Genomic DNA, 26,661 nt, shown 5'->3' with positions numbered 1-26,661 from the left:
GCCTTGAAACCGAAGGAAAGCACTTTTCTTAGACGCGGAGGTGAATGTTTTCTTTCCACACAGAGCTGTGCTTCAACAAGCCTGTACCTGTTGTGCTGTGACCCAGGGGCAGGTTCTTCCAGTCGCACCAGGCTCTCAGCTATGGTTATTGCCGTCTTGAGAGCGGCTTAGCTCTCCTCAGCGTGATTTACACCTGTCTTCTTCTTCTTCCTCACAGCCTCGTTTTTTGCCTGCTGTTTTTACGACTCTTTCCTTTCCTTCACTTCACACAAAACTTGCTCTTTGTCTTCTCTCAAATCACTGAACCTCATGGTATCTTCCATCCACACGCCGGTATCACCAAGAGAGTTTTACCTTTGAAGGTTTCTGAGAGATGTGCTGCATTTGATGTTGGCAGGCTGCTTTAAATGAGCCGTAATTATCACAGCGTGAATTAAGATTCAAAACAAGGCCGTTTGTTGAAGAATGTAAGCATCCATATGGCTTCTGAGTTGTTACACTGCAGGTGTTGTGACCTTAATGTCTCCAGATGGATTTGTTGGCAAGTTGAATCCCAGAAATTCAGATGTAGTAAATTTTAAACACAGTTGGATTTGATTATTTAGAGCTAATTTTCCCATCCCTTGCTTTGAATCAATGATCTTATAACTAAACCAAAGAGTTGAAGTTTGCCATTTGCTGCTGTTTTGAATCACTGACATTTTTTTTCTTTTTAATTTAAAGAGTAATATAAAGTATTTGTGTATGAAGTAGTTTTGTTGATTAATCTTAGTCCAAAGTATTTTAATTCGACATATTTTGTTGTAAAAATGTAAGATTTACAATTATAATCGCTTTTTGCTATTGGCTGAGAATGGTGGTTTGTGACGTTTTGGTGACTTCTTACATCACGAACCACCACTATTGACTCCGCCCCTTTGATGAAAACTAACACCTGTGGTGTGGACTCTGCAATCTGTGGCGAGTAGGATTCAGAGAATTGTGAATAGAGAAGTTTAGTGAGTATTAAGTAGCCAGTTAGCTTAGCATAGATTGTTATTTGGAGATTTTATAGTATAAACTGGGCGTGTCTTAACTGCTCCAGGAGCCCCGCCCACAATCAAGGCATTTTTTTTGATTTTCCCCATAGTGGCAGGTCAGCCAAAAAAAGAGGTTTACTATTTACAGAAACCTTGTATTGCTTTTTTTTAAATTTATTTATTTATTTTTTTTTTTTTTTTTTTTTTTTTTTTTTTTTTTTTTTTTTTTTTTACCTTGTCTGCACATGCTGTCGAAGGTTAACACTACAAGAAGTGCAATCTTTTAACAGCAATGCATATTTTATTATTGCAATTAAATAAATTTATTTATTTCATTGCATAATTGTGACCATCACCAGCCCTCCCTAGGGAAGGGTAAGAAATACTTTATTAAAGGGAGGATGTAAAAAAAGAGAGGGCAGTGTTTACACCAAGGTGAGGGGTTGGAGGGGGGTGGGGAAGTTAACAGGGAAGAGGGATACAAGATAGGATATGGAATGAGTGGGGAATAGTTGTTAGGTTCCAAGTGATGCGATGTGAAATTGTGGTTGTGTATATTGTGCAGTTTGGTGACCAGTGTGCGGTTTAGGAATAATAGTGGTGGCTGTGAACAGAGGAAGAGGTGAGTGGAAATTCCATAAAACAGGTATTTGGGAACAAGGTGTCTAAGGTTGAGCCCAGTATGAGTGTTATCCCACAGCCCAAGGCCAGTGCATACATGACAAATGTATTTCCAAGAACCGCCACTGCAAAACCCACGAGCCGCCCCCGGGCCCGAAGAAGCAGTCAGGCCAGCAGCGAGAGCGGGCAGCCTAAGGGCCCCCGGCGACCACCCCACGGCCAAGCAGCCCCCCGCACGCCCCCAAGGTCCCAAGCCGAGAGGCAGCCATCGCCCCCCCCATACACACCCGAGAAAGCCCCAAGGAGCCAAGGACCCAGCGCACCACGCCACCGATCCCACCCCCAACCCCCAGACCCCCCACCCCACCGACCCCCCCCCCCCCCACACACACCCCCGCGCCCAACCCCCCGAGGGGAGGGCCCAGAGAACTCCCTGCCCGAGGCCCCAGCGGAGGAACCGAAGCCCACGCCCAGCAGACGACCAGAGCCGCGCCGAACGGGCAGCCGGCGGGCACCCGCCGGCGAGCCCAGAGCCAGCAGGGGCCCGACCCCAGGCCAGAAGGACCCGGAATGGATGCAGCACCAGGAGCAGCCCGCCCAGGGAGGACGACCACACCCCAAGCCGCATAAGGCACCAGGGGGCCGCTGGGAGTCCCCCCGCCGGCCCCCAGGCACCCCAACCTAGCCCCCCATGGCGCCCCAGATCACCCCCTGCTGATGCCGCCCGCGCCACGAGCTTCAGTTTTTTTTAAAGCCAGGGCCCCCCCCAAGGGCCAAGCCAGACCGCCCCGCCGGGATGTGGCCCCCTGTTCGGGCCCCGACACCCTGCCTCACGGGGCACTGCCCAAGCAGGGGCCGTACCAGTAGGTACGCAAGGGCGCGGCACGCGCCACCCGCCCCGAAAGACCCCCGCCACGACCGGCCAGGCCAGCAGGCCAAGCACCCCGGGCCCCAGGAGCACCCCCCGGGAACAGGACCCCCCAAGGGCAAGCCCCCGGGCCAAGCCCCCCGGGACGCGCCCCCCACCCCGGCCCAGGACCCGGCCACAGCCCAGCAGAACCGCACAGCCCCAGACGGCACAAGGCCAGCAGCCCAGGGCCCGCCGCCCCCCGGACGGCGCAAGCCACGGGGCAGCGCCCCCCGCCGGCCCGCGAGCAACCGGCGACCCCCACCGCGGGGACGGAGGCACCCCAACGGCACACATCAAGTAAGGGACAGCAGCCCCCAGCCAAAGATGCCCCGGACCCACCCACCAGTCCGCAGATGGCAGGACGTACCCACCAGGCGGCCGAAAGCAACCTCAACCACCGGAACAGCTAGCGCCGCCCCCCCAGTAAACAGCATCATCCCGAGGCGCCAAACAACCCCGCCCCAACCCCGGTGAGGACACCAGCACCCCCCCAGCACACCCACCCCCCAAACCGGCGAGGCAGGCCGCCCCGGGCCCGCACACCGCGGGGCCCGCCCCCAAGGCCACCAGGAGACGAAACAAGCACCAAGCCACACCCAAGGGGGAGAGGCACCCCCGCGCCCCACCAGGCCGACACCGCCCGGAAAGACCCCGCAAGGAGAGACCCCGGCAAAGCCCCTCCGAGACCCACCGCCACGCCCGACCGCACCATCGTGATGTATTTTTACTCTATGCAGTGGCCCAGCCACCAACAGAGGGGCCAGGCCCCCACCGGAGAGGCCCAAATGTGTGTACCAACCCACCACCCTGTTATGGTGCCTCTCCATTCCCCAATGGAGAGGCACTTCCCGATCCCCTGTGTGAATGTGTGTGTTTGGTGAATGTATGGGGTGTGATTAAAAGAAGGGGGATGGAGGGGAGCGGTGCTCCCCATCCAGCCTCTGTGGATTTATGTGTATGTGGTGTAATAGGCCGGAGGGTGTAAGTGATAATACACCCTCCGGGGGGTGGCATGTTGAGATGTGATTAAAATTGGAGGGATTAGTAGGGCAACTAGGGTGGGAGTGCCGCCCCCACGCCACTACATAGTAACACAGGTGGCGGCCCCCTCCACCCCCAGCCCCACCATCCAGCCCCCCAAGGGTTGGGTATGGGTGTGTGGTGCATTTTGTGAGTGAGCCAGACCAGCTGGGAGTGTGGTGAAGTGAACATGTAGGAGGCCTGTCCGGTGTGAGCCGGGCCCGTCCGCATGGCGGGCCACGCGAGAGGGTAGATGGCGCAGACGGGCAAGTGGCACTGTGGGCCCCGGAGCAGCACAGCCAGAGACCCCCCCCCACGGCACCCCCCAGACCGCGCCGGCCCCGCGGAGCACGGCGACAACCCCCACCCCCGGGCACAGCCAGGCACCAACCCCATCCCCCGGCGCCCCAGGGGGCGACCCCCGCCGCACGCCGGCCCGGAGCAACGCCACCCCGCCGCCAAGGGGAGCGGCCGAGCAGGGGGGAGGCCCGCGCCCGCACCAGGGCCAGCACAGGCCCACCCGGCGCCACGATACAACACTCTCCACCGGGAGGCGGCCCCGGCCCCCCCGACTAGAGAGGACGCCATCCACCGCCAAGCAGGGCCATCCCGCCAGCCACGGACCGGCAAGCCGGAGTACCGAAGCACCCCCAGCCCGGAAACCCCCCCCCCCACACCAACGGCGCCAATGGAGCCCCCCCCCCCCCACGGAGGCGATCCCCGACGACCCACGCACCGGCACGAGACACCCCCCCGACGCCAGCCCACCCCGGACGACAGCGGGCCCGAGGCCACCAGCCCCGCCCCGCCCAAGGCTGCGCAGCGCCGCCACGAGCCGCGGCCGGTCCCCGGGCAGATGGCAGGAGAGCACTCCCCCGGAAACGTAGACCAAGGATCCGCCCCCGGGGCACCCCCGCCCCGGAATCGCGCCCACGGTGCCCGGTGCACCCAGCCAGCAGACCAGCCAATCCCGACAAGGATCCACCAGGCCAAGAACCACGCGCCGCGCCCCCGCACACCCACCCAATACGACCCCCGGGGAGACCCCATAGCACCCCCCACCCCACCCCTCTAGCCGTAACGGCCACACCCCGGCCATTGCGGTCAAACAAAAAGCCCCGGAGGGGGCCCCGCCTGGCTCGCCGCGCAAGCGACATCCCTGGCAAAGGCGCGCCCCAGGGAGCCAAGCCTAGGACCCGCAAGGGCCGACGGAGCAACCCACAGCCACACCCCGCCACCCAGCGACCCAGGAGGCAATCGCCGACCCCGGGCAGCAGCCACCCCCAAAGCCACCCCCACCCCGGATCCCCCCGGACCGGAGCCAAGGACCCCACCACCCCAGGCCCCCCAACGAGACCACCCCCAGCCAACCCACCCGGCACGGCACCGCCCGTCCCCCAGGCGGGAGCCACAGCCCCCCCACCAGCGCCCCAGGCCAACGGGAGCCCCCCAAACCCAACCCAACAGGATGGCGGGCGCAAGAGCAAAGGAGGAGGGGGGGGGAGGACGAGACAGGGGGACAGGGAGCAAGGGGAAGGAGCGGCAGGGGAGCACGCAGGGCCCCAGCCCCAGAGACCAACCAGATGTGCACGCGAGGGGCAACAGCGCCAAATCAAACAGCCCCGGGACCTCGTGAACACCCAGAAGGAATGCACACCCGTGTCGAGGCAACAAGAGACCCCGGCAACCCACCCCAGCCACCCCGGCCAAGACCACCCCAGAGGCCCAAGGTGGCCCAAGCTTACAGTTGGGCTAGTGCGTTAGTAAAGAGTGGTGCTGGCAGTCGCTTGCAGGCTAGATCATCAGGGTTTTAAAAATTTAGATTTAATGCAATTAAAAAAGGAGTCCAACGCTCCTCAAAGCACGTTATTTTTTTTTGTTTTCTGAGAGCAGACATCTTTTCCATGGAAATAAATTCTGTGAGGAGATTTTGCCATTGGTTTATGTTTAAGGATTTTTTGTCTTTCCAATTTAGTAATATTGTTTTTTTTTGCTATGGCTAGTGCCGCAAGGATTGATTGTGATTGGTTTGCTGGAAGTTGAAGCATTGTCAGGTCTCCAATCAAACAAAGATTTGGAGATAAAGGAATCCTGCAGTCCAAAATGGAGGACAGTTTTTCAGTGATTAGAATCCAAAAGTGTTGAACTGGGGAGCAAAGCCATAAGGCATGTAGATAGGAATCCGCTGTATTCTGGGTGCACTGAGAGCAGATGTCTGTTGCTAAGAAGCCCATTTTATGCATTTTCTGTTGGGTAGTGTGGGATCTGTGGAGGACCTTGTATTGAATTAGCTGAAGGTTTGTGTTTTTTGTCATCTTAAAAGTATTACAACAAATTTCTGTCCAGAAATCAGTGCTCGGGGTGATTGAGAGTTCGGCCTCCCACTTCGCGATTGGTAAGTAATTACAGTTAGTGTTCGAGAGCGCTCTGTATATTTTTGAGAGTTTTTTTGATTTTGTTGAGATTTTTTTCATATATATAGCCAGTTCTGGAGGTTGTAAAGTAGTTAAGTCTAGTGGAGTATTTTTCTTTATTGTCTCTGTTACTTGTAAGTACTGTAGAAAGTTACTTTTATTTATATCGAATGCTTGGGTTAGATTGTTATATGGCCTGATCTTGTCATTTTCAAAAAGGTCTTGGAGATGAGTGATTCCACTCTCTTCCCATGTTTTCAGATAGAGTGGTGTTTTTTTATTTTTAAAGTCAGGGTTGTGCCAGATTGGAGACAGTATACTAATTTTTAATTGGACATTTGTGATGTCCAGGGCTTTCCACCATGCAGTCAGTGTGGAGGCAATTAGTGGGTTTTTAAAGCAGTTGTGATGTTTGAGGGTCGCAGTGATAAAAGGGAGATCAGAGAGTTTAATGTGTTTGCAGTCTAACTGTTCTATTTCTAGCCAGGTGTTGTAGTATTCTTTTGGTTTTAGCCACTCTGTTAAATATAATATTTGGTTTGCTAAGTAATAATGCATGAAATTAGGGGCTTCTAAACCACCCTCGTCTTTGTTTTTTTGAAGGGTTGAAAGGCTTATTTTAGGTTTTTTATTTCTAGTATAGAATTTTGTAGTTGCAGAATCTAATCTTTGAAACCATTGTTTTGGTGGTTTCAGTGGTATCATTGAGAACAGGTAGTTTATTTTAGGTAAGATTTTCATTTTAACTGAAGCTATCCTGCCAAGTAGTGAGATGGGGAGATTGTTCCATCTCCGCAGATCTTCTGTGACTTTGTCCAACATCGGATCATGATTTAGTTTAATTAATTCATTTAAGTTTGGTGATATATTTAAGCCTAGATATTTAATTGTATTTGTGGTGGAGGGGTGTTGTGGATTTTGGTTTGCAGGATTCCATGAGTTTTTTGTCAAAGGGAGGATTGATGATTTTGTCCAGTTAATGGAATAGTCTGATAATTTAGAGAAGCTGTTTATTAGATTAAATACTTCCTCTAAAGAGGATTGCGGTTCTTCCAAATAGAGTAAGATGTCATCCGCGTAAAGATTAATTTTGTGTTCTGAGATGGATGAGTGGATTCCTTTAATAACAGAGTTCTGACGTACAGCTGCTGCGAGAGGTTCAACGAATATTGCAAAAAGCAAAGGTGAGAGTGGGCAGCCTTGTCTGGTTCCCCTCTGCAGTGTGAAGCTTTGGGATGTTATTTGGTTTGTGGTTACTGAGGCCTTAGGTTTATTGTACAGGGTGGAGATCCATTGTATGAATGATTCTCCGAAGCCAAATTTGCCAAGGACAGTTAGGAGGAATGACCAGTTTACTCTATCAAATGCTTTTTCTGCATCGAGTGATAAGATTATTTTTTTCTTTTTAGAGTTCTGTGCCATGTTGATCACATTAAACAGTCTTCTCACATTGTCTGTGGAGTGTCTATTTTTAATAAATCCTGTCTGGTCTTGGTGTATAATTGACTGTACTACTTTCTCTAACCTGGATGTGAGTGCTTTGGAAATAATTTTTAAGTCTGTGTTAATAAGTGAGATGGGACGATAGCTTGAGGGTAACATGGGGTTCTTGTCTGGTTTAAGTAACAATTTAATGTTCGCTGTATTCATGTGACCTCCTACATAACCTTTATTTTTGATCTCTGTTACTACTCTGAAAAATAGTGGAGCCAGCATTGACCAGAAATGTTTTAGGAATTCAGCAGGGAACCCATCTGGACCTGGTGCTTTGCCTGTTGACATGCTGTCTAAAGCATTTTGTAATTCTTGTAAGGTTAATGGTGAGTCTAAGGTGGTTTTCTGATCTATAGTGAGCTGTGGTAGGTTTAGTTTATTAAGAAAGGTTTTAATATCTTCAGTGTCAGGGTTTAAATTTGATGAGTATAAGTTTTGATAATAATCACGAAAAATTTTATTAATGTCCTGAGGTAAGTTTAAAGTTTGACCTGAGTTATTAGAAATTGTTGCTATAAAGGAATTTTCTTTATTGTGTTTAAGCTGATTTGCTAAGTATTTGCCTGATTTATTATTGTAATCAAAGTTTTTGTATCGTAATTGTTGCAAAATGAAGTCGGTTTTTTTAGATAAGATGATATCCAGATTAAGTTTTGTATTTTGAAGTTTTTCCCATAAAAGTTCAGATGGGTTAGCTGCGTATTCTTCCGTAAGTTTCTTAATTTTTTCTTCAAGTGTTTTTTCTGCTATCTGTTCCTGTTTTTTCTTAAAAGAAGAGTATGATATAATCTTCCCTCTAATGACAGCCTTGCCAGTTTCCCAGAGTAAGGACGGTGATATTTCCGGGGAGTCGTTTGTCAATAGAAAGTCCTCCCATTCTTTTCTTATTATTTTTTCAAATTCACTGTCATTAAGTAATGAGGTGTTAAAGCGCCATAGAGAGGATACTTTCTGATTAGAGTCACACTGCAGGGTGAGGGATATTGGGGCATGATCGCTAATAATTATAGGATGTATTTTAGAGGACATCTTATGTATGATGGAATTATTTGAAAGAAAAAAGTCGATTCGGGAGAAGGATTTATGCGCGGGGGAGAAGAAGGTATATTCTTTTTTAGTTGGGTTATTCAGTCTCCATACATCTCCTATTCCAAGATCTTCCATGTAATCAATTAATACTTTAGCAGATCGAGATGGTTTTGTATTTGAGCACTTACTAGATCTGTCCAATGATGTGTTGAGCGCCAAATTGAAGTCACCTCCGATGATTAAAGATGAGTCTGCAGAAAGGTCTGAGAGCTCTGAGAAAATTCTATGGAAGAAATCAGGGTCATCATTGTTGGGGGCATAGAGGTTTAGAATTGTGAAACATTTATTATTATTTAAATTTATTTATGACCTTTTTTTTGTACTAAATTAACTGCCTTTGAAATGAGATTTCCTTCATTATTATTATTGGGAAAAAATTATTCAGAGGAGCCTTCTCTGAGACAGAGTGTTTATTTTAAAAATATTGTAATTTGTTATGAAGCAGTATTTTTCAAGTGGCCTTTCCAAGGATTTACTTCAAAGGAGAAGTTTTCAAAGATGATTCACCAAAGATGGAATCTTACCTTCACATTTGTCTGGCAGATTTGGATATTCACGGACGAGCACATACCTGAGATTATTCAACTATTTGATGCAGCCTCTGTTGTTATACTTAATCTCTATTGGGAACAAAGTCTCAACATGTACATTGTTTTCACAGACTAATTATTATTTCAATGAGTTGTTCTATTTTTACGACCAAGTATAAGAAATGTTTGATTCTGTTGGCTAAAAGAAGGATTTCATAAGACTTTTGCCTGAAGGCGGGACCTTTTTTTTTTTTTTTGTATAGCGCATTTCATAGACATGGTAATTAAATGTGCTGTACATGATTAAAAGTAAAACATTTAAAAACCAGAGTTTAAATCCTTTGCGATTACCATTACTTGTGAAGGATTAAATGTGAAGTCAGTCACTCATAATAATTAAATAATTTAAGTTAGGCATTTCTGAATTAAAAAAAAAAAAAAGTATAATATGTAGGATATTGAAGTATAAACATGTAGCTGTAATTATTCCATTTAAAAAATGTAATATCAATAAATAGTTGCATGTTCTTGGTCGTCACATGTGTAATCCAAAAGTTGTTCTCACAGCTGATGCCGATGTGAACCCGAAAAACACAAAACAAATGGCGATATTGATATTATGGCTTCCACAGAAACACCAGATTACTGCTGAAATCAGAGTGATGTAATACACAAAGCAGGACAAGAATGACATCAAACCAAACGCTGTTTTCTCAAGCAAAGAAACAAATGAATTCTCATTAAGAATGAAGTGAAAACACTTCTTAAAGAAACTTTTCAACTTCAAAGCTGTCTTTGCATTCTTCTACCGGACTCCAAATCCCACAATGCAATGTACGACACTTTTCCATAGTTTAAGTCCCAAGAACATTTGTCAACATCCCGTTTGTTGAGGGTAGTGTTGTGGTGGTCAAGACCGGTCTTGGTCTCGAGACCGGTCTCGAGACCAAATTTTAAAGGTCTTGGTCTTGTCTCGGACTCTGAAGCATTTTGACTCGGTCTTGTCTTGGACTCGGGCTGCCCGGACTCGGGATTTTCCGTCAAGACCGTTCGAGACCAGCACTAATTCCTGCTATTTTTAAACATTTTTATAATGTGATAATAACACGGAGAAGAACGGGATAAAACAATCCTTTATTCATTATTTAATCCACCCCGTATAATGACCACAACCCTCCTTATTGTGACTGAGTGACGTGTGTGACACACTCATACGTGTGTGGCTCCGGTGTCAGTTTGGACCGCGGAGCGCAAGGGAGAAATGAACTAATCACCGGTAAAAATCCCAGTAAAACTCCTGAAAACAATCACCAGTAATAAATATTATCTCCCTGGTAAAGACAGTAGCTCTAACAACTGGTAAAATGATAAACTGATGATATTACAGCCTGTGAAGGCTGGATAGGGGACGCACTTACTCTGCTTCTGGGTCCTAGTGCCAGCCGAGCGTTGAAGCCTGTTCCGTTTACCGTGTTTACTGAGGTCCGTGTGTGTTTAATAAGTCCGTGTGTGTTTAATAAGTTTGTGTGTGTTTAATAAGTCCGTGTGTGTCCGTGTGAAAGTCTGCATGTTTATGCATCTGTCCATCCACTCTTTTCATTATATCCATTATGTCTTTTAAGGCTTTATTACATAATGTCGGCTGTAGTCCGGGCCGCCGCCATCTTGGTTTATGTCGTCACCAGCGCGTCATCGCCGCAGAGTTGCACTCAAATAATATTATATATTTTTAAAGTGGTGGTTTTTTTGTGACTTTAGACTCCAATTACATGTATGTATATAATATGTTCCCCACAATATAAACAGGTTCAAAATATAATTATTTTTTATAGTTTCTGTTTCCACTGTATCCAGAATAATAATAATTATATATATATATATATATATATATATATATATATATATATATATATATATATATATATAACTATTGATTAATTTGTTACATGACTTTTCCAGGGTTTGAGTTTGTTTTATTTAGTTTCACATCTACCTGTAGCTCTATGTTTTTTACACTGCTGACAACTTGTTTTTAGTTTTATTTCAGAAAGTTTCACTTTTACAGTTACAGTTGGAAATCTTTGTGAATTGAATATCCAGTTATATTACAGCAACCAAATTAAACTATATCAACTAAGTGAATTAATAAAAATAACCTGTGTAAAGGCTTTTTCAAACTAAAATCTTATCTTGTGAAATCTGTGACCTGTTAAACCTGAACAACTGAAAGAATCAGAATAAAGAATCATTATTTCTTGGCAGAAATGCTTTTAAACACTTGCTGTACATTCAGCTGACATAAAAATCTTGTTTTCAAATATGTAGAATAATTGTGAATGTATCAGTAGCAGTAGTAGTTTTAATATTTTAGTTAATTTTTTGCAGGCACCTTTTTTTTGTCCGTCAAATGTATTTAAAATAAACTAAAATTAAAGAGAGATGTTATTTAACTGTTGAACCTTGCCATAATTTTATTTATTTATTTATTTTTTTAAATTGAAAAAAAAAATGTTTATGGTCTTGGTCTTGGTCTTGGTCTCGGTTTGTCTCGGTCTTGGTCTTGACTCGGTCTCGGCTCCCGAAAGTCTTGGTCTTGTCTTGGTCTCGGTGCATGCTGGTCTCGGGCAAGTCTTGGTCTCGGATAGTGCGGTCTTGAACACAACACTAGTTGAGGGTGGAGTGAAAAACTAACTTTTGAGTGACTATTTCTCACTTTGTAACACTGCCCTCTCTTTAATATTTTCCCTCTAATAAAGTTTAGCTTACAGTCACAACTAAGCAACAAAATACATGTATTTTTTAAGTTTTTGCGAGAATAAAACATGAATAGCTTTCCCCAAAAAGATTGCACCACACATAGTGTACATTTTTGATAGCATATGCCAGTGGTTCCCAAACTGGGGGGCATGTGACGTCACAACGAAGGGGGACGGTGCGTTAGAATGGCCTTGCTGAACCGTGAGCATGAAAAATAGAAAATGTGTTTTTCTCTGCGCTTTATCAATAGAGAGCTTTGTTACTGTTCTAAAATATGTGATTTTTTTAAAAAATAAGATTTGAAGATTTATAAGATTTGAAGAATAGTCGCCTTATTTTTGTCTATTTTTTTTTTAAGTTTAAGTTTTTTTACCCATTTTTTTGTAAATGTTCTTACAATGTGGGGGTCCTTACAGTTTTTCATTCTTCAAAGTTGGGAAACACTGGCACGTGCAAACAAGAGGAAAAAAAACATTCTCCCTTCAACATTTGTTTGTTGAATAGATCTCTGTTATAATCCTACAGGTACATTTCTTAGAATGTGGTTAAACAGCTTTAACCTCAAGATATATATATATATGAAAAAAAACATGTATTGTTATGTATTGATTCAGAGGATTTTAGTGGTTAATTCTAGACTTGAACCATTTCTTTACTTTTAATCGCTTTTTAGGGAAGAAATATTTTGTGCCAAAAAAAATGTACAATATTCAAAGTACATTTAAAAGTTAATCTGATGTTTGGATCCCTGCCAAGCAATTACGCCTCTATTTGTGTATACAGTGTGTCATATGTTTCTTATATTATTGGTAACATTGATATAATTCAGTTATTACATGTCAACAGTGAGAGTAAGCTGTGGTGGAATCGGACATAAAGTTTGTGACGAAATGCCTCATTTCTTTGCCTTAAGTCTGAAGAATTTGTCTTTAAAACCATCTGTGAATGTACCTTAATAGCATTCGGGCCCTTTTTAGCGAGTTACTGTTGGTCTTTGGTTTTGCGCGTATGTCATGTGAATGTCAACACAGAGGCAGGCTATGCACAAACCTGCCCGCTTAGCAACAAACTGTCAGAACCTCTTTTAGAGACTGGCTATTTTTTTTTTTTTTTCCCCTCCCCAGGAGCACTAAACACCCTCTCCGTTTACAATAAGTCATTCGAGGCTCTGCGTGCAGAGCCAAGGCATGCCCCAGTAGAAGGGATCTCACAAGGCGATTACCTCAGACATCTAAAAGCTGCCCTGACGTGGGCTAAGGGGAATGTTAACGATGGTGCTGTATGTAATACTGTCTACCTTGCAGTCTCAGACTTCCTAGTGACCTCCAAAAGTGAATAAGTCATTCCTCCCATTGGGATTTCCACTCTTGGTGCCAGTTATTGCATATTTGTAGGGAAATGTTTCCATTAGCGAATGGATTGCTATAAAAAAAAACGTTGTACCTTGCATGTCTGCCTAGACTTCCCAGTAGCGTTGGAAGTAATTTTCATAGCTTCGGGGTGACAAAGAGTTCAGTGGAGCGCAACACTCACTTTTAATAAGTAACACATGTTAATAAATCACTGCTTGGATGTGAATTAAGAATCTGAACATCAGTTAGGAAAAGCTAAAGCAAAAACTAAAAAAAAACATGATTCAATGGTGGTTGTAAGACATTAAGTGTTTGATTCAGTTTAGGTTTTGTTTAAAAATTCAATATGTCAAAAGAATGTGGTTTTACTGTGTGATTTAATACTACTGGATGCCTGTTTTCATTTGGGTGTTGTTTGAGAATCTATGCACACAATTTTTAGACAGAATAATGCTTTCCAACATATTCCTAGGCCCGCTACTAACTGATTTTGGCTGCAAATTCCCATAAAATAGAGAAATGCATTAGGCTTCAATTGGCTAAACAGAAAGCTGATGTTTGTTCTTTACGACACACAAAGTCAAGTGTCACACGCACACAAACTGTCACAATAAAATATGTGAATGTAGGATATAAAATAATAATCAACACTTAATGTAAACTTTTGTAATATTATAAGTATTATTACAATATGAATTTCAAGCTGTTACATCTTTTTTTCGAGCACATGACCTACTTATTGATCAATGAGGCGGACACTATGTCTTTATCTGATCAAATATTTATTTTATCTTCTGTTTTATTTTATTAATTTTTGTTTCCCTTGTTATTTTCTCCTTCTTTTTTCTCCTTTTTCCTTTATTTAATTTTTCATTTATTCTCATGATTTTCATCATTTTTTCTTCTCATTTCTTTTTAATTTTTTCCCCCATTATTTTCTTAATTTTACCCTTTTTTTCTCTTTTCTTGTTTTTTTTTTCTCATTTTCTTCTTATTTTTTCCTCATTATTTTCTCTTTACTTTTTTCTTTCTTTTTTTTTTTTTTTTTATTTAATCTCCAGCAGCTTTAAGTGTCAATTGATTAAGTTTAATTGTTTCCACAACAATTGTTCTTTTCGTCATAGAGCTGAAAGTTAGTTTTTTAGTAACATTTTCAGGATCTATTTACACATTATGTAACAAAAATAGTTTAATTGTTGTATTATGTTTGTTAGGATTTCAAGACGTATGCAGAAATATGATAACATTTATTACAAACAGCAAATAATCCCCACTATATATCACAAAATGCAATGGTTTTGCTTCTTCTCATATTGTTAGATAAATTCTGCCTTTGTATTTATGGTTGTTGTGTAGCAACAACAAAAAGTCAGAGAATGTTTTACGTGCACTCTTCCTGTAAAATCTATCTGTCATATTTCGCCCCTAAACATGATAAAGAAAGAATGTTGCCTGTCTTGTTTTGCCTTGGGGCTGTGCTGACTTGTTCACCTCAGTCTTCTGCTTATGACAGGTGTGTCAAATTTAGCGCCGCGCACACCTTTTTTTTTTTTTCCTTTGCCCCTCAGCCTCGCAGCTGTCACTTCTGCAATGCATTGTGGGAATGTAAAATCGAAAAAAGGGGGTTCAAATCTGACCTTTAAGGCCCTCGTTGCTGTGGAAAGTTGGAACCATGTGAGCCTTTATGAGAAAACGTGGGTTGAAATGTAGCGTTGGAGGGAGTGGGTGGGTGGGGGGTGAAGCGTGAAATGATGACTGAGCAGCAGGGCTGGTGTTTCCCCGTCAGCCCCCTCGCTGGGATGTCAGGAATGTTTTCAGTCGTGGCTGAGCAGTATGTTAGCAATTTAGGATTACCTCAATGTTATGAAAAGGGGAGGTGGGAAAAGACTGAGGGTTCAGGAGTGACACGAAGTGGCACTGAAGGAGGAGGAGGAGGAGGAAGTTAGAGGAAGACAAGGGGAGAGATTATGTTTTTTTGTTTTTTTTTTTTGCTTATTGTCTCGGTGTAAAAGTGGAAAATTCCAGCGGTCGTGTAGTAAACGAAAGCATAGGCGTGTCCTGCCAGTGAAGAGGATAAGAAAGGCAGCCTCCAGCGATCTGAGTTGAGCAATCATCCAGTTTTGAGAGACATTTGAAAGTATGAGCGTCAGAGGACGTCGCAACTGGATGTGCATACGTGTTTTTGTTTTTGTGCACCTGTCCTGATCTCTTTCAGCCAGGGTTGGGGGGGGTCAATAATCCTATTCACACTCTCGCACTGGTTCAGTACTTTCTCATTAGGTCAAAGGTCAAGAGGGATAAACTCACTATGGCTGACGGTGTAGGAAGTGAGTCTGACAGAGATCTACATTATTTTATTCGTTTGAGCGTTGATTGCTTGAAATATTTTTTGCTTGCTGCTTTATAAAGGCGAGACAGAGCGTGGGAGCGGGGCGTTCGCCGATACATACATAGACTGTAGAAAATACATACATAGCACTGCGCGGAGGACGCTGAAATACTCACCTTGGGCGTGGGCGTGTTTGTTTGCATGTCAATGACGGCAGAGAGATTCCTGGAGGCGCGGCTTCTCCAGCTCAGTGCCGCGTTAAATTCGTCATCAAAGTGGGAGCGCATCATCAAATTGGAGCGAGGTGTTTGGGCTCACCCTGCAGTAAGAAAGGAGCAAATCACCCTCTAACTAACGATTGAGGGAATCAATGAAAAAAAAAACACTTTGGGCATGTGTATGAAGCCCTAATAGCACTTTTATGATGTTTACTGTTTGAGACTTTAGGTTGGTTCTTCTGTTGCGCAATTCTTCTTCACAATATAAATGGTGAAGCGACACTGCGCCCCGTAGTTCATGTATGGTACTGCAGCAAAAATGAAGCAAAAAGCAGCCGCCGGCCTGATTTTATATTTATGATTTTATTTAACGATTGAGGGAATCAATGAAAAAAAAAACACTTAGGGCATGTGTATGAAGCCCAAATAGCACATTTATCATGTTTAAAGCACAGAAAAGTTGATTTAGCATAACATGGACCCTTTAATAAAAATAATCATGGACCTGGTTAGTGAATGTTGTACCTCGAAAATTGACCTTTTCAAAGTGAAAGAACTCATACTGTCCTTTTCACACTCGGAAATCTTGCCTGTCCCATGCAATAATAATACATTTTATTAATAAGTGCTTTTTTCAAAAACTCTATAGCACTTTACAGTTGTTAAAACAACTACACAAGTCAGAAAAAGAAAACAACAATAAAGTAAATACAGAAAATATATAAAGTTGAAAGCTAGGGACAGGAGTGTGGAAGCAGAGGTCTGTCGAAATCGGCCGAAATCGGCATCAGCGGAAAATCCTTGTCCCTCCTAAAGTCCACCAAATATGTGTAATATTAATAACATGAACACTATTAAAACGATCTCTGGAATAACATAAAAAACGCTGTTAGGTTGGAAATATCAACAGAGTGAACGAGCTTGTTTACGTTTATATCCCTCTTGACCTATGACCCCCCGCAAGTCGCGCATGCGCAGTTCCAGAGTGTGAAAAGGCTAATAGGGGAAACAACAGAAGGATATTTTAATTTCAAACATCAATTTGCACACGAACAACCTTAAACAGGGTTCCCGTAGATCCTTAAAAAGTCTTAAAAGACATTAAATTCATTAATCTAAAAAAAAAAGGCCTTAATTGTTAAATCAATATTTCAAAAGTCTTAAATTTTAACATATAATAAGTATGATTTTATGATTGCAGTTTGTCACACGTTTCAAAATAAATGGTATTTAAAAGAAAAAAAATAAATTTAAATATATAATTTGTTTTGGATCATTCCTCATTTCCAAATACCACCTCAGGTTCCCCTCTTTGAAAGCCCAATTACATTTTATCATAGTTTAAAAAGAAAAAGAAAACATAAATATTTATTGTATATTATTATGCTAATTTGCATTCTAGTTTTTATGTTGTAAAATAAAAAAAATACCTGATTGTTAAACGCCCAGGCTATTGCAGGGTTAACACATTAAAACACACAATTATTAACCAATACTGGGTTAATAAACTGACAGTGAGCTATTTTCTACCAGGGAGACTCTAGTAGTCACACACACACACACATGCAAGCACACACACATTTTTAAAAATGTTTATGAATGTGTTTAATTCAGTGCAGAGTTGTATAGTAATCATAAGTTCCGCTGGTTTCCCCCAAACTTGTCTGTCTTTTGATACTTTTTAAATATCCTCCGGGAATAAATAAAACACAAGCTTATTTATCCTATTTTACTGTATATACTGGCATCCTATGCTGGGCGGTTTACTCCGCGTTCTGCTCAATATCATCTGGGATCGGCTCATATTGTTTTAAAAATACCTCAATACCATCCAGATGTTTTCTGAGAAGCAGCAAAAGTCAATTCAGTTCATAGAGAATCTTTTTTGCTGTGCATAAATGTAATAAAACATGTACACAAACACAAACTGTACACTCTGTTGGGCAAATTACACAAAAATTTTACATTACATCACAATTTTATAAAACTGTTGACCATATTTATTATATACAAATACAGTGTTTTTATTTTACTCCTACCACTGTTTGTTTAACATTCACACATTTAAATAAATGTATCCTAAAAAATTACACATTTTACCCTTGGGGTCAATCTGACCCCAGGGATATTTGCCTCCAGAAAATGAATTTCAGAAAATTATTGACCAAGTTTTTGTTTGTTTGTTGAACACATAAATAACCCCTTGATAATGAAACTTCGACCTGTTCTCTAGCGCCACCATCAGGCCAAACTTTGAAACTAGTAAATGTATCTTGTTTTTATCCAAATCTTCTCAAAAAGCATTAATGACCACAAGTATGAACCTTATTGGTTGTGGTGATGACATGACCTTTACTGCAGCGCCACCATCAGGTCAAACTTTCAGTTTTAGAGTTAGTGTATCTTGAAAATCTATCATCCAAACCTGTTACACAGCTAAAACAGCTGGGGGTCAAACTGACCCAAGAGGAACACCAACGCGTGCAATATGTGTTCAGCACATTGAAAAAATATCCTCATGATAATTTTATGCTTAATCAATTTTACACATCAAATTAGGACAAGTCATGAAATATGAAGCAAAAATATATATATTCAACATTGAATGGGGTCAAATTGACCCCAAGGATAATAGGAGGGTTAATTTTGATTTATTTGTTCTTGGTTGTCTTACAACATATAAAACACAATATAAATAATAAACATTAATTTTAACAACCAAAAATGGAATGGGCTGAAGCAGTAACTGCTTATCAGAGCCCATCCCCAAACAGCATTATATAAAAACTATAGAAACAACTCAATAACCGTGGTTTTCATCAGCTTATCAACTTATGTTTCAATAGGAGCAAAATGTTTTGTTTTTTAAATAATAAAAAAAAAAAATTGTGATCTCATTAACTTAAAGTAAAACACTTATCACTTTAGTTATAAGTGTTTTATTTTTCTAGATTTTTTAAACAGTTTGTTTGTAGGAATCTTAGTTTTATGTATTATTCTTAATGATCTATTTTGTAAATTGATTAATGGATGTTTTACTTGTATAACCCCAGCATTCTGAGCAATAGGCTAGGTGAGTATACTTTTTGTTCTTTGTAGAATGCCAATAGTTTTAGATTTTTTTAAAATTTATTTTCTAATATTTTCTATGTGCGGCTTCCAGCAAAGCTCATGATCTATGATGACGCCCAAGAACGATCAATTTTTGTTCCATTCAGATCCAACTTTAAGGTACCACATGTCCTATACGATCCAAAACACAACATTTGTTTTTCTTCAACCATTTTTCTAATTTTGTCAATTTGTTTTCTACTAATGAAAATACATTATTAATATCTTGTCCAGAACAAAATATGTTTGCGTCGTCAGCAAACACGATTAACTTCAACACTTTGCAAATCATTTAAATATATTGTAAACAGCTTAGGGCCCAAAACTGAGCCTTGTGGAATTCCACAAGATCATATTTTTTATTTTTTAGTTTTTATGTTCTGAGGGGGTTTTTTAGACGTGTGTGATGGTGGTGACGCAGTGTTGCCCCCCCCCCCCCCCACCCCACCCTTTTTTTTTTTTTCTAGCTGCTAAAATGATTGAGGGTGACAGTTGGGTGGGGGGTTGAGCTGGCATTGTCCTTTCTCTGCCATCCTCTGCTGGGATGGTCAGCAGCAGGTGCAGCAGTCTGCTGACTGCGGGGGTCACACTGTGGTGTTGTTTTGGGAAAAAAAGGGGGCTGCATTACTGCCAGGTGGCAGTTGTTGGCAGAGACAGCCTCGGCTTTGTGTTTCCTCCAAGAGTTACTGCCCTTTTCAGCTGCTGCGTTTTTCCCTCAGAACAATCTCCCCCTACTTCAGCCCTAATGGCCGTCACCCCAGCACTCACCCCTGAGCTGTGTTGTACGTGTGTGCGCGTTCACAGGCCCAGGCCAATCAGACTGGCTAGCACAGATGTGACAGGCTCAGAGGAATGTGAGGAATGTGGAGGCGCTGGAGCGGGTGTGTCCATCCTTGGCCTGGAGCTCAAGGGGGCGGGGCTTCTTCAGTCTCAGCAAGCAATTCAGCTCTGCTATGCCCCGCCCACAGCCAAACTAACTGGTTGGAGGGTATACAGTGAGAGCTGCAAGCCTGCTGGGCATATAGGCCATGGGCTACGATAGCTATTCGCGCACACACACACACACACACACACACACATACACCTCCAGTACCATATTTTTCTTGTTTTTCAGATGCTTTAGGGAAATGGTTCTTTTGAAACTTTTTTTTAACAGATATTTTTGTAAATATCTGTATCATATTTGTATAATTATTATTATTAGTATTATCTGTCCTACTTTATTTCCTATTACTGTAATGTGTGTGTATCTGATCCATATTTTTAACTGTCTTTTACTTAAGTATACACTTATTTATTGTTTATTCTTTCTTTCGTTTTTGTTAACATCTTTATTCTTTTATTTGTGATTTTTTTTCTGTGGCTGTAACATAAGCAATTTCCCCCTGAGATTAATAAAGGAATTCTAATTCTGATTCTGAAACAGTATTTAGTGCCTCCTGAATAGATTTATTTCTTCAGTTTTTATCATTTACAGTCGTCTCCTGCCTGATGGATGTTCTCATCAAGATCATTTCTGTCATTATCTGGTGTTTTTTGTTTTATTTTCTATCATTTTGTTCTTGTTTGTCTGTTCTTTTTATTATTCAGTATATTTCTCTTATTTTGTGGGTTTTTGTTGTTGTTTTTTGTATGTTTCTCCGTTATTTTTGTGTATTTTGTAGTGATCTTGTGTATTTTTCTCTCATTTAATGTGTCTTTGTTGTCGTTTTGTGTGTTGCTGGTAATAGTATTTTTCTCTCTTAGTGCATGTGTTTTTGGTGTCATTTTGTGTATTTTGTTGTCCTTTGTTCTTTTTATTATTCAGTATCTTTTTCTCTTATTTTTTGTGTTTTTATTGTCGTTTTGTGAGTGGCTGATAATATTTAGTATGATTGTCATTCTTTAAACTAAAAATAAACACAAAAGCCCATTATTTTAATGCTTTAATTTATTAATTTTCTCCCCCCTCTCTCTCTCTCTCTCTCTCTCTCTAATAACTCATATAACCACTTTCAACACTGTCAAATATAATAATGACATCTTAATTTTCTAGTTCTGTGAAGTCCATATCTCAGGTTTGATCATACTTACAATATGACAGATTTTATGCGGGAAAACAAGTAATTTCAACATTATTGTGCCATAGTTTGCACTTCCATATTACATAAAATACTAAATTTATAAGAAACCAACAATATCCAAGCAATAAGTGACATATATCAGTCCCAACAGGATCTTCACTTCAAATTTCCTAGATTTTGTGACCAATTTACTTTTAATTAAGGGCAATAGTATGTAATAATTTGAAGAAAGGATTTTGTTATTTTTCAGTTTTTTTTTCCAACAGTTTAACATAAAAAATGACTGTAATCATGCAATATAAGCACCGGTAAAACTATGAACCTCTGCAAAGATTGTTGAGTTTCATTTACACAGTGATGCATGTTTTCATGTTACTTCATCCTGCGGGCCGAATTGGATGCTCCAAAGGGCCGGATTTGGCCCCCGGGCCATGAGTTTGACACACATGTTTTAATGGAAAGTGCTAAAAAGCGTCAAAAAGAAATGTTCTCTTTTTTTGGATGTACAAACCAACATGTGCCTCACTGCGTATGTTTGTAAAGGCACATCCTGTAGCTTTTAAAGGGTTATTTGTAATAATGTTGCGGTCCAACCACTTTGCAGCCACAGAAACCAAGTCTGTGTGACTTGGCAACAAAGGGAAATTAAAAAAACAAGATGGGTGATTTTCTCCTTCAGACAACAGCACATCTTTTTGTTGTTGCACATTTCATAAAACGAATAAAGCACTTTCTGCATGACCGCAGCTGAGCAGTGATTGTATAAAGACAAGCAGAAAAAGCTGAGGATAGGAGCTTGTTCTCGGCACAACCTGTTTGTGCAGAATGTTGAGCGGAGATGTTATGTCACGGTTGTGTTTTCCAAGCGACTTGTAATTAGGCTCCAGGGCCATGAGAGCAGATATTACAGGGCTGTGAAATGAGCAGATGAAAGTTTACAGCTAAAGCTACTTGTGTTTTATGACTTGATAAATGTAAATCAGGTGTGTGCAAACACAGGGGTTTTTCTGTAACATGTGACTCTGGATGAAAAGAGTGTTTTCCTTGTGTCTAAGAAAAAGGTCAGGCTATTCTTCCTGTGACAAGAGCTCAACAGCCAACAAATAACAACATCGCCACCTTTTGTTCAGGTCAAGCTACTGTCGGTAAAGTAAATTAAAGTCTATTTGTCTTTGATTGCAGGTCGCAATGAATTGATAGCGCGGTATATCAAGCTAAGGACAGGCAAAACCCGCACAAGAAAACAGGTAAAGTACTTTTTATTTCATATAAGTGTGGCCTGCATATTAACTCCCTTCGTAACAAATGTGTAATCTTAACAAAAATGGAATCTATTGTTTACTAGTTTTTGCTTATTGACCGAAAAAATAGTATTCAAAGGATAAGTCTGGTTTTATTTGATCTATATTCAATTTAACAGATTCATATCGTCTTTTTGGTCAGTGCTCAGGGGTGCACCTTGGGTAGCGTTAGGGGTGTTGAAAAAAAAATCGATTCAGCGATATATCGCGATATTACGTCGCGCGATTCTTGGATCGATTCAAAATGCATCCATATCGATTCTTTAACATTTTTCAATTTCTGAAACCTGGCCATGTTGACCAGCTTGTGTTTTTTCAATAAAATCTAAAAAGAAAGTACTAACTTTCTGTATTTATTTGTTGTTCTAGGCATATATTTCTCAGTTAAGTTGCACTGTCAAAGTTGGTTTAAAAGCCACAGGCAGATTGTATGTTATTTTTTTTCATTTTAAGTTTTTTGTTTATTAATTTATCTGATAGGGACAAGCATGAACAATCAACATGTACCACACTACAACATTTATAGCCAAGGCTAATTTGCAATGTACGTCCCTATAAGGGCTTTTCAAATGCACATAGAAAATACAAAAAGCAGAAAATATATTTACAGTAACATTAATTCTGACATTATACAAAGGAAGTGCATTTGAGTGCAATCTAACAATGATTACACACTTCGTTGTTGGCACATGGCATGTTAAAGCCAATGTTTTGAGTGTAAAATATGCCAATAAAATATATTTTATACATAATGTTCTCATGAAGGTGTACAAATTTACAGATTACTTGTTTCTTAAGTCATATGTATAAAAAAAATCGCCTTGTACTTCAATATCGAGATATATTGTATTGTATCGTATCCTGACCTATGTATCGGGATATGAATCATTTAGCCAGATGCCAGGCAGTACACACCCCGAGGTAATGTTGCCCAAACTATGACCCATCAATGAGTACACTATATACTATATGATGAGGATGATGACCGTTCCCACTGAAGTATACTTCCAAGTTTCCCAAGATGCATTTCTCACCGAGAACGACAAAAACCTGAAGCATACTGAGGCTAAATAGCTCCATTAATGCTCCACATTTGAAAGTTCTGAAAAGTTTTTAAGTGAGAAAGTGACTAAATAGAATATCAATATGTGCTCATTTTATCCATAAAACTCTCGGAAACACATTTCATGTCGACATTTTGGAGATTTTTGGAGACCCTCCATTTTGCTACTGACTAAACATCTGGTTAACTTCAAAACGAAAGCCCTATTTACAAAAACTAATGGAAGACAGGAAGAGATGCTTTTGTTTTGAAAAGGGGATGTTTGACTTTTAGCTTGAAGCTGGTCCCAGGACGATTTTACGTTCCGCTCGCAATGCATCATGGGACGGTTGAGTATGACTAGTGTACCCACTGTGTATTCTTAAAAAATGTCCCAATATAGTATACATCCAGGTATTTCTCACGTGCTCAATCTTTCCATACTATCTCATACTAATGTTGACGTCAGACTTAGTATGAGTAGTATGTTAGTATGACATTTCGAACACGGCCATAGGATGTCATGATCGGATCAGGGACCGCCTACAGGGACAGTTTCTATTTAAAGCATGGAAAGTTGAGTTATTCTACAGAATGTCATCTTTATCATCATTACTTTACCTTTGACTTTCTTTTTCTATTTAAAAATCACTAGATTTGAGGACCATTTTGTCCTCAATTTTTCATTTCTACGTTTAATTTAGATATTAACTGGGTAGAAAATCTCGAAAAATGCATCGTGATACGATATTATCGACCCAAGTATCGTAATATGTATCGTATTGCAACATCCTTGCCAATACTCACCCCTATTTATGAGGGTGTCTTTCTGCTCCTATACTTCCATTTCCTATTAGTTCCATCATTAAGGTAAATTAAAGGTCCTAATAAGAGAATCACCCTGCAAACAGGTGTCGTTTAAAAACATGCAGAAAATGTTTCCGGCCAAGGTGAACCTCCACATTTATGTTCTTTTTGCAGTTACTAAATAACATTTTTATTTTTATTTTTTGCTTTAACTTAATGACAATGTGTTTTATGTCAATCCATGCTTTTATTTTTCATTCATTTGTCATTTTAATTTATGGCCTTTAAAAAAAAAAAATTAAAAAAAAAAATAAATAATAATAATTTATGGCCTGTTGGTCTATTGTGAAACCAACCTTATCCTTTAAATTTGTCAAGAGTTTATTAATGTTCGGTATAACGATTTTGTTCTAATATTCTGTGTTAATTCCGTGCGCCTCTTGCATGAATGTGTATAGGTGTGTGCATGTTTAGATCTGAGTGCATGGCATTGTTAAGCTCAAACAAGTGTTTTAAACCCCTTTAGGTGTCTAGTCACATACAGGTGTTAGCACGGAAGAAAGTACGTGAATGCCAGGCAAGTATAAAGGTAGGTGCTGCCACCCGGCCGCCCCGGCTACACTGACTGGGCGTCTCTTTCCTCTTTGGTTACGGCTTCTCCCTTTCTTCCCCTGTCTTTCCTCTCCCTGTCTCCTCCTTTTCCACCTTCCCTCTCCTTTGGCTATTCTTCTGTGCAGGTTTCTAGTCACTTGCAGGTTCTCGCCCGGAGAAAATCTCGCGAGATCCAGTCAAAGCTAAAGGTATGCGCTTCACCGCAGCCTCTCGAGGCTGGTAAAAGCTTGGCTTTGCACTAACCAGCTGAGCTGTGATTGTGAATATTAGTCCTCCTTGCTTTCTTCTAATACCTGTTACTGCTTCAAGCCTTCTATTTAACAATTAGCAGCAAATCCCTGCAAACAAAAGCTTCCAATCCTACTATTTGAACTATGCATGCAGTGCATCATCAGCAATCTGTGAGGCTTGCTGCAGATCAAGGTGCTCTTTAATAAAATCTCACCATCAGCCCCAGAATTTAAACTGAATGCCACTATTTTTTTGTTGTTGCTTGATATAAACGCTACTCATACTGCTATGACAAAAGCGATATAAGCTTTTTTTTAGCTGCATGCTGCTGCTCACTCATTTTTCTACTTGAACTTTGCTTTAAATATCTTTAAGTTCTACTAAGGGCCTTTTTTCATCTTCTTGTGACCCCTGCAAAAGTACCTTGTAGTCTTTTCTAGTTCTGTTGTCATAATGTTTTTTTGTTTTTTTTTTGTATTATGCACATATTTCTGTTAGGTATTATTGTCGGAACTGCTGCATACTAAAGCATTTGTTGCTTTTTGTAGTGCCATGAGAAGCACTATATAAATCAAATCCATAAGTGTTGCGCAGATTCAAACTTAAACTAACACCAAAATAAACACCTGAATCAAATGAGTTGTGTTAGAGCAGGGACACATCTAAAAGTCTCAGGTATCCGGCCCTCGAGGACTGTGGTTGCCCACCCCTGGTGTACCGCAAGGACCACCTGTGTCTTTGATGGTCCCTGTTATTGCTGGCATTACCAAGTATTGAATGTATTTTGTGGTGACCATTAGCGTTTGGATTCCTTAAAGCTGCTATCCGGAGTTTCTGAGAGAACGTCTCGATGTCCCGCCCCCAACAGCTCTACTTCCTCCCCTGCCTCTGCCAAGCTACGCCTCTACGTTTGTGCACGCGCATTGCGAAACATAACAAAGTCGCAAAACTACAAAAACTGCACATTTATTGTTAGAGTGCCATGAAAAATGTCTCCAAATCTTGGTCCTTTCGGAATAATTTTAAAAGCAGCAAGTTCCTCCATCTTTGAAAAGCAGCTCCGAGATAAATTCTGTTGCGGTCACGAAGACGTTTATCCACAAGCTTTGTACCCGGACTTTTCTTTTCTTTTTTAGTAGAAGCTTTATACGTTGGCAATCTTGCAATGGGTAACTGGAGTTTCGGAGTGCTCCTCTATGACGCTATGCTGCTCAGTGATACCTGTTTGCTGTTGTACCGGTGCACGTGCATTCACTTTGATTGACAAACAGTAACCTGTTCCAGGAAGTGGAAGCCTATTGGCTGGGCGAAGTCGGTGCTTTTTTCCGTTTGTATAGGGATCCATAGGACAAAGGTGGGACTTGTATACATCAAAGGTCCTATATCACGCAAATCAACTTTTTTGAGTGTTTAACCATGTTACAATGTTAATTCCTTATCAAAAAGTATTATTGGGCTTCCTTCCTGCATCTCTGAGAAATCCTCAATAATCCTGCTCTCTGAGCTGCTGCTCTGCCCTCTTCTGAAAAACGAGCGATTCAAATGCTAGTGACATCACTAGAATTATGAACCGCCCCTTCCAGGAAGTGCCTGCTGCCGGTGCCACGTCTTCACGGTGAACACTGCAGTGTAGGCAAGCAGAGAGCAGACATCGTATCGCCTTTGACTTGATCTGACGTGTTTGTGGCCCATTGCGACGCAACAGTTGAGGTGATGAACAAATGATTATCACCTTAAATGC

At 41.3% G+C, this 26,661-nt stretch overlaps 1 protein-coding gene across 9 annotated transcripts in view; it reads left to right on the top strand.

Annotated features, from left to right (window-relative positions):
* Positions 1–26,661, top strand: part of tead3b (TEA domain family member 3 b) — a 65,973-nt gene that overhangs the window by 27,089 nt on the left and 12,223 nt on the right. For 3 of the 9 annotated variants that reach the window (XM_028446474.1, XM_028446475.1, XM_028446476.1), the window contains exons 4-6: positions 22,110–22,174; positions 24,604–24,666; positions 24,815–24,877. In XM_028446474.1, the coding sequence (XP_028302275.1) occupies positions 22,110–22,174; positions 24,604–24,666; positions 24,815–24,877 (191 nt within the window). The remainder of the gene's footprint in view (positions 1–22,109; positions 22,175–24,603; positions 24,667–24,814; positions 24,878–26,661) is intronic. The other 6 variants (XM_028446481.1, XM_028446480.1, XM_028446477.1 and 3 more) reach the window with 2 other exon arrangements.

Source organism: Gouania willdenowi, chromosome 5 (assembly GCF_900634775.1).
Source record: "Gouania willdenowi chromosome 5, fGouWil2.1, whole genome shotgun sequence".
Classification (NCBI taxonomy): Eukaryota; Metazoa; Chordata; class Actinopteri; order Blenniiformes; family Gobiesocidae; genus Gouania; species Gouania willdenowi.
Note: the sequence above shows the minus strand (reverse complement) of the source record. Positions and strands in the feature narration are given on the sequence as shown.